General features: G+C 41.2%; 2 protein-coding genes across 2 annotated transcripts; both read left to right on the forward strand.

Annotated features, from left to right (window-relative positions):
• Nucleotides 1-66: 66 nt before the first annotated feature.
• On the forward strand, nt 67-4,384 carry LOC126408813 (guanine nucleotide-binding protein G(I)/G(S)/G(O) subunit gamma-5-like). The gene is made up of 3 exons (XM_050074515.1): nt 67-254; nt 3,297-3,439; nt 4,098-4,384. The coding sequence occupies exons 1-2, from the start codon at nt 174-176 to the stop codon at nt 3,420-3,422; spliced, it is 207 nt and encodes a 68-aa protein (XP_049930472.1). The 5' UTR covers nt 67-173; the 3' UTR covers nt 3,423-3,439; nt 4,098-4,384.
• A 1,170-nt stretch (nt 4,385-5,554) lies between these two features.
• On the forward strand, nt 5,555-8,414 carry fuz (fuzzy planar cell polarity protein). Its single transcript, XM_050074499.1, has one exon. It carries the CDS (start codon nt 6,109-6,111, stop codon nt 7,414-7,416), a length of 1,308 nt encoding a protein of 435 aa, XP_049930456.1. The 5' UTR covers nt 5,555-6,108; the 3' UTR covers nt 7,417-8,414.
• Nucleotides 8,415-8,699: the final 285 nt, after the last annotated feature.

Genomic DNA, 8,699 nt, shown 5'->3' on the forward strand with positions numbered 1-8,699 from the left:
TCTCTCTGTCTTTAACGTGGCGCCCACTAGTGGATTCAAATGGGAGCTGCAGTCACAAGTTTGTACAACCGGAATCCGGATGTGATCATCTTTGCTTTTGTCTCAGCAGCATCCAGCCCAGAATCCCACCCTCCGCACGGCGTCTGTTTTTTCCACTAAAAAACACCTCGAAAATGTCGGGCTCGTCTAATCTCGTAGCCATGAAGAAAGTGGTACAGCAGCTCCGTTTCGAGGCGAGCATAAACAGAGTGAAGGTAATTAATGTGCTTTTTGTTTTTCTGTGTAATAACGGAGGGGGAAATCTCTACCCCGAGCCGCTAACGACGCTAGCTGGTGCCAGAGGCTAGCTGCTACGTTAGCCGCTAGTCAACAGGCGTAACAGGGCGTAGCTTGGACTGAAGGGCTGAAGGGAAGTATTGTAGTCTGATAACACTGTTGAACTGAATCATTCAACTTTAAAAACAAAGAGGAGATAATGTCCAGACCTTTAGCTTGTTACAGCTGGCATCTCTCTTGTGATTTAAGATGGCTACACCCGGGTTTCTAACTTATCTTCATGTAAAACCGTAAACATGAACCAGATGAATAACCCTTTATTCCTTAACACAGGTCAGACACTTTCCCCTCATGATTTCACTACACAGTTTATTGTGGACATTTTTACTTTGTTAAAAGTTACAAAGGACACGAGATAACTTAAAGAACTTATTCACAAGATAAAATGCTCCATATAATGAATAATATAATGAATGAGACTGTTACGAGTGTGGGTGTAGTCATGAATCCAGAGGGTTCTCATTATGGGCCGGTTTTCAGTATTACAACATCACACAATTTAAACTGTACTTGATGCAATTTGGGAAGTACCAAGCAAAACACACATCCATAGTCCAGTTTCCATGTAAATGAACACCATCAGTTATTTTAACCTCTTGTACTCCACCCCCATTTTGTAGCAAAAACGCCTAAAATGACATACCCAAATTAAAATGACTGTAGCTTCTGAACCACTCTGACTACATGCATGCATGAGGCCTTGCCAGAAAGAAAACTCTCTGATACAGAGACACAGTAATGGGCCTCTGAAGTCAGTAAAAAACATGAAGATTTTACACAGTAATGGGCCTCTGAAGTCAGTAAAAAACATGAAGATTTTGTCTGTGGCTTCATCTGATCAGGTAAATGACACTGTGGGGCTGTAGGCACACTATCAATGAACATTTGTTTCAAATTTGTAGAAGGTTGCTCAAAGTATGATCACTCTACAGTGTTTTTTCCATGAAAAGATCCAGGCGGAGCTCCAAATGACAAGTCAGTCACACGGCTTCAAAACAGTACTATCAGTGATCAAACAACACTCAGCCAGCTTCAAACATTGTACCTTATTGAAATCAGGTGTGATTATGATAGCTGATGTTGTTTATGACACAGAAACACCGTAAAATATCACCAAATAAAGCCATATGAAACGTGAAAGTTATGATCCCACTTTCTAGACAGTGTTTCTCAGCCAAAAATAGTGGTAGGAGTGAGACTCTTACATCGGCGTCCTGGTGGAGTTTATTGCAGTGATTTTAATTGCATTTCCATAACAACTTAAGATTAAAAAAAGTGGTCAGAATTGAAGTAGAGATGCACCGATCCAGCTTTTTCAGTTTTGATACCGATCGTGATGCTGTGGCTTTGAGTATCAGCCGATACTGATCCTAAAAAGCTATATACCTTTGCATGTAGAGCAGAAAAGACTAGAGGCATCAGGCATTGACAACTACACAGTTCTGTCCTCAGATAAAATGAAACAAGATGAAACAGATTAATGCAATGACGCACTATTTATCTCTAACAAAAATAAACAATTGTGCAACAGCAGTTGAAAATAGTGTGAAATACGTCCACACAGCAGAGTCTCTCCTTCGCTCCATGATGGATGACGTAGCTTGCATCGCAATAGATTTGTCAGGCCGATATTCGATCCAGATATTGGATCGATGCATCCCTTAGCAGAAGGCAAAGATATCCTGTGAAAATAAAAATAAAAAACAATGACTAAAGATATCCTGTGAAAATAAAAATAAAAAACAATGACTGGCCAGCTCACCTAGTGTAAAAGTCCTTAGTACAGGCAGGCAGTCCAAAAATGTATCTGAGGCACCCTGACTGTAGTTAGAAATCACTGAATACGTGGATAAACCAACTGTTTTAGACTACAGTCCTCATCAGGGTGTGACACCTTGATCATCCTCAGGGTGATCGCCTCTGTAGTTGAAACACGTTGGTTTGTCCATGTATTAATAAGGATTTTTAACTACAGTCAGAGTGCCTCTTATGCATTTTTGGACTGCCTGCCTGTACCGTGGACTTTTACACTGAGTGAACTGTTTTATCTTTATGTGACTCTTTGCCCCATCCTTGAAGAGCACCTGATTGTTTTTACATCTAACTACACAGAGCCTCAACCCATTTTTTCCTCAATATCAGTGCCAGCATGTCCTGATTCTTTTCGAAATCTCTGACATGGGCCAAGCTTTAAAAAACTGAATCGTGCAATTATCATAATACAGCAGGATGTGCTACCATCTTTTTCCTAATCATGCCATTGGGCTGTTTTTTCACACTTTGAAAAGCTCCTCAAGAGCCACAAAGGATGTTATACACCTGTTGTCACTGGCTGAGCACAGGACTGGGAAAGATATCGATATTATCCAATTTCAATTAAATTTTATCTATAAAGCCCAATATCGCAAACCACAACTTGCCTCAGAAGGCTTTACAGCATACAACATCCCTCTGTCCTTGGACCCTCACAGCAGATTAGACAAAACTCCCCAAAAAACTCTCTTATGGGAAAAATGGTTTAAAAAATAAACCTCAGGAAGAGCAACTGAGGAGGAATCCTTCTTCCAGGATGGACAGGTGTACAGAACAGCTCAACATATTAAATATACAGTGATCCACATTATCTTGATATCATAATACGAGACTAGATATTGTCTTAGATTTTGGATATCATGATATTGTAAGGGTTGTGTTTTCCTCCTCAGTAAAGTGATGTAATATTCTGAACTTATCGAACTGTTCTAGCGGCTCAATGAGTTGCCTTTACCCTCTTTGTCATTAAATCCACATTACTCCACATTATTTATCAATAATCTAATTTAGTGAAAGCTTCCATATTCAACCCTACAATAGTGTCATAATATCGATATCAAGGTATTTGATTAGTGCACAAACTCAGCCTATCTGTCCCTTCATGTCCCCATGTCATGGTTTCCATTTTGGCTCCTCTCTGTCACCAGGTCTCTCAGGCAGCTGCGGACCTTCAACAGTTTTGCATGCAGAACGCCTTGCAGGACCCTCTGCTCACAGGTGTGTCCTCCAGCACCAACCCTTTCAGGCCGCAGAAGGTCTGCTCCTTCTTGTGAAACCACTGCATTCATTGGTGAGTCCCACACCCCGGCGGCACATTCAGGCACACACTGATACATACTGTGCTTACTGGACAAAGGGTTAGTGTGATTTCTGAAAGGGTCTGAAGAGTAGATGATGTGCTGGGTAGAATTTATTTTAAGAGTCCACTTCTCTGCCTCTTAAATTTAGCGTTTGGTGAAATGAAACTCGCCATAATGAAAGCTGCATGATTTGACAGGTGGCTGTTAAATGTTATTGGCTTCCCTCACAATAAAATGGCGGCTGTGGTCAGCTTGAATATCAGTGACATGTTTTCACAGTGGAGAAAAAAAAAACATCCATAGAAATGTCTCACACATCTCCACCATGATGTACTTCTTAGCATCTATGCCTTCTCCTAAAATTGATGAAACGCTATATTTTTCAAATAATAATTACTCTTTTTTTTTTTTTTTACGTTGGCCACACATTTTTAACATTTGCTCCTTTATTATACTGATGCACCAACAAGTATAGATACTGTAAATTCCACACCCTGAAACTATTGTTTTCCCACCTCATCTAAAAAGAAAATGGTTTGAAGCCGATGATAAAATTCCAAAACAAACCCACTTCGGTTCATTTAAATCAAATCCTCAGCCTAACCTGTGCTCTGTTTGTACCTCTGCTTTTATGTTCATGTCCTGCAGGCCTTCATTTTGATGCTACAGGGAAAAGTTGACCTCAACACTGCTCCTCATGCCAAGCCATTATACTGCCACGGGATCTCTCGAGTGTAGAACACATTGGAATCATGTCAGGAAGATGACCATCTATTTTCAGCCACAGTAGAAGAAGAAAGGAGACAGTTTTATTTTTCATGGCACAGTGTGATTTTTGAGTAAATAATTGTGCCTTTTCTATTGTTCTATTTTAGTCATCACTGTTAAGGACTTTTTTGTATTTAATGAATAAAAAACATTCTTTACTACTCCAATGTTTTATTGATTGGCATTTTCTGTTTGTTGCTACTCAGTGGGATTGCATTACAGACATAACTGTTCATATTGTGCTGTCAGAAGGATTTTAGTGTCGTCTTGAGATATTAATAGAAGCAAGTGACGTATAGATCATGAGATGGAAATGCATTTTCCATATTTTATTATAGAACAAAGAAAAAAAAAACAGATTATAAACTATATTTGGGCCCCTCTGCCAAGTTAGTTTGCAATCTACTGCTAAACAGCCAGGGTAATAACTTAAGAAAGCATTTTAAATATTGTCTTCAGATCACGTCCGATGGTAGGAAAGGTAAGTATTTCTGCTTCTTGAAATATACTTCATAGGTCATTTTTACAGTAGACATTTTGACATGTCACAGTAGGAAAAGCACAAGAATAAAAATGGGTCAATTCCATTTAGCTGGGTTACAAGGATTCCTGGATATAGTGCTATGAGTAACACCTGTGCCTTTTCCTACCATGACAAGTCCAAATGTCTGCTGTGAAAAATGTCAATAATGGCCAATAAAAGCTTAAAGTATAAGTGACATTATGAGATGAAATAAATGGACTTGAATGAAGGTGCTACTGGAAAATAACTATAAATTGCAAACAGACGTCTAAAATAGCATTTTGGAACAAAACAATTACATTTTTTTGTAAAACTCATTGAAATTAAAGTTATAAAATAGGTTTTAATGTGAATTTCTTTTCACGATTTGTATTTTACTTATATTCTATTTATTTATGTAATTATTTTATTGAGTCACATGTATTACATATTAAACACATGGTTCTCCATAGAGCAAAATTACACTAGCAAAAAATGGAAATACTTTACAGTACAAGAACCTCAAAATACTAAATCAACAGCAGTATATGATCAAAACAAGATGCCTGTTAATTAAAATATCATTAAAAGAATATTGACTACTACTAATAATACATACATAACTAGCAGCCCTCAGATGAGTTATTTAAAAATCATCAATTAATAATAATTTACTAGGTTGTTTTTTTTAAATAAATAATAATTTATAATTACAACATCAAGAAACAAGGTCGTGGAACTGAGTAGAAAAAAAATAGGGGAAAAATGGGGTAAATGATGTCAGCCAGAATAAATATAAAATAAAATAAAAATAAAATACTTATCAGAAAATAAATAAATAAATAAAATACTACTAAATTCATCAAAATAGTGTGGCAGCGTCATACGCGTCATCCTCGTGATTCAACTCTCGCGAGAAGTGAACACTTCCGTGAACTGAACCCAGGTCAGTCTTCTCGTCCCGCTCCCTCAGTGGTTATAATGGAGCCGTTAAATCACAACTGACGCGCGACCTGCCGAATAAAACCGTCCTCAGCAACGTGACGAAGGAATCATGGGACAGCGTTACTGTGGAAACGACGGTAACTTCTTTAGGTACGCTAGCATGTTGAACACGGTTAGCTAACAAAAACGACTAGCTAGTGAACCGACGGTTTGTAACATGTCCAGGCAGAAAAGATAACCGCTTGTCTTGCTGTTGTTTGCAGTCACATAGTTTAACGTTGAAGCTACGTGATGCTAACCGCTCATCATCCTCACTAATGTAACGCTAGTACAATATAATAACTAGCTTGGTTTTTGTCATTGTACGACCAGCTCAATGAGGACCGTTAGTTTACTGGCTCATTAACCCGCAGCAGCAGAAAACAGTCCAAGAGTGCATTCAAGATGATGCTCCAGCATGGGTCAACACAGCTCCTCTGCCTCACAGCCAGCAGCGGGGTCCCTCTCTTCACCAGAGGAGCCTCCAAACAGCTGCCCTTCTCTGTCATCGGCTCCCTGAATGGTGTCCACATGTTCGGGGGTGGTCAGGGAGTAGTGTTGTCCTGCTGTGAGACTGAAGGTGGAGGCAAAGTGGTGTGGAGAGTGTTCCAGGACAGTGTGATGCTCATCGCTGTGAGTGGAGGTGCACAAGGTGGTGCAGGCAGCAGCAGCAAAGAGGAGGAGGTCTGTTTACAGCGCCTCCTGGAGAATGTGTGGAGCTGCATGGTGCTGGTGTTGGGGCAGGATGAGCTGACCAGTGTCAGGAATGTTGAGAGGCTGAAGAGGGACCTGCGGTCCTGCTTTAGCCTCATTGATCAGCTGTTGGAGGAGAAGCAAGAGGGCATCCTGGGTAACCTGACCCACTGCGCTGACTCACTGCTGCCTCCGAGCCCCACTCTTGTTCTGGAGGCTGTGGATGGCTTCGCTCAGGCTGCAGACAGTGAATTTGGCTGCCTCATGGTCCATGGACGGATAGCTGCAGCTACTGAGAAGTGGTGGCGCCTGGCACCACAGGAAGTTGTGCTGCTCTCTGCTTTGATACGATCCCTCTCTGCCTCTGGATCAGCCTCTTGTGATTACCCTGTTTTCCTTCCTCAGGGCAGCCCCACCGTGGCCCACCGCCTGCTCCGCTTCCAGCTGCTCCCTGGGGCAGATGTGTGCGTGCTGTGCGGCCCAACCCCGTCACTGCACAGAGCCGAGAGTGGGTTAGTGGGTCGTTTTTGGACACCCCTGGTGGAGACCCTGAGGGACTGCCTGGCTGTCGGAGAGCGCTGCTTACCAGGATCTGTATCCCTGCGCCCTGATGTGCTGGCACTTCTTCTCATCAACCGTGAAACACGACGCTCAGTCTCCTGTGTACGAATGTCCACTAATCACCCACTCAGTGACCTCCCTTTACCCTCCAAGGCCCGCTGCTGGGAGCTACTGAAGCTCTTCTACGTCTTCAGCACAACACGCTACTTCAACCAGGAGGAGACGTTGTCCGTCTCCCCAGATGAGAGTGCTCAGAGAGGAAACACTGACGACTTTGTCCTTGGATTCTCTCACCAGCCACTGCAGTGCTATCTGGTTACAGAGGAGTGCAAGAGCTATGGACTTCAGACGCCACAGCACCAGCTCTTCCTGCTCACGCCACTGTCAGTGCCCACCTTTGCACTGCGTATGGTGGCCACACAGACTCTCTCTGATATAGTTGCAGCCACTGGGTTTTAATTGAAGACTTTACTTTGTTACAACATGTATGAAACCTACCATCTTTGACCTTAGTAAGGTCATTTAGCTGCTCCCATTTAGATTGTTCTAATATCTTTACTGATCTAAAGACCTAAACATCAGCCTCCATCTTTCCATCTTTTGTACAGACACTGGTGTGAGATGCACAACAGAAAAGGATATCACTGTTGATGGTCTCACTGGATGTTTTTACTGGACTACTGCTTAAGAATTCAACACTGGTGAAAATATGAAAACAACTGAAAGTGAACTTCTCTGAGCTTGTTTTGCATTCAAGAGATAAGACACTGTTGTACAATTGTGTCTAACTGCTCTGGCTTCAAGGCTGTCCCTGCCACAGTAATAAAAACTGGTTAGACTTGAATACTAACATTATCACTAGGATTGCACTGTGTTTCAAAATGTGTCAGAGAATCACGTGAAAATGTTACACTGGGATAAATAAGTGCCTTTGACATTTTGAATCATTTCGCCTCAAATATTTTGTAGTTTTAAATATAGTTGGTTACTTTGTGTCACTGGGCGATTTATTCATTTATCCTTCGTCTAACGTGATAATAATCATGTTTGACAACTTTTGGTTGAATGTTTCATGGCAAAACAAAAGATCCAGTGTGAAGGATTGAGGGGGATATATTGGCATAAATTGAATATAATGTTAATAACTGTTTTGTTGGTGTAAAAAAACAAATTGTTGTGTTTTGTTACCTTAGAAGCAGCTGTTTATATCTGCATATGAAGTGGGTCCTCCTCCAAAGACTCCGCCATATTGTTTCTACAGTAGCCCAGAACAAACAAACCAAACACTGTGCTTTCCAATACCCATTCTACCATACTATATAGTACGCCAGAAAAAGATTTCATATGTCCCAATACATAGTATGGGACATACATAGTTTATATTGCAGTATGCAAGCCAGCATGCTTCTCTGGCTATTCTGACCCACAATCCTCTGCGCAGTGGGCGATACGACACATGGCCTGAGCTACAAACAGATGTCCACTTGACAGCTGATTGACAGCTGTCAGAAGTCACATTTACAAATAACAAATGACCAGTCGAATAGTCATTATAGGAATACTAACCCATACCCATTGGTAGCTTTGTCACCTTCTACCTATGCCAATCCTCAATGCCTATGTGCAGTTTCACATAGATTGACCACGTCAGTGAGTAGAAAAACGTGGGACAGACAGAATGACTGACTGACAGAATGACACACTGACAGTTTCCGTGATTATGTACAGCATACCATACCATG

This window comes from Epinephelus moara, chromosome 21, assembly GCF_006386435.1.
Source record: "Epinephelus moara isolate mb chromosome 21, YSFRI_EMoa_1.0, whole genome shotgun sequence".
In the NCBI taxonomy this organism is placed as follows: domain Eukaryota; kingdom Metazoa; phylum Chordata; class Actinopteri; order Perciformes; family Serranidae; genus Epinephelus; species Epinephelus moara.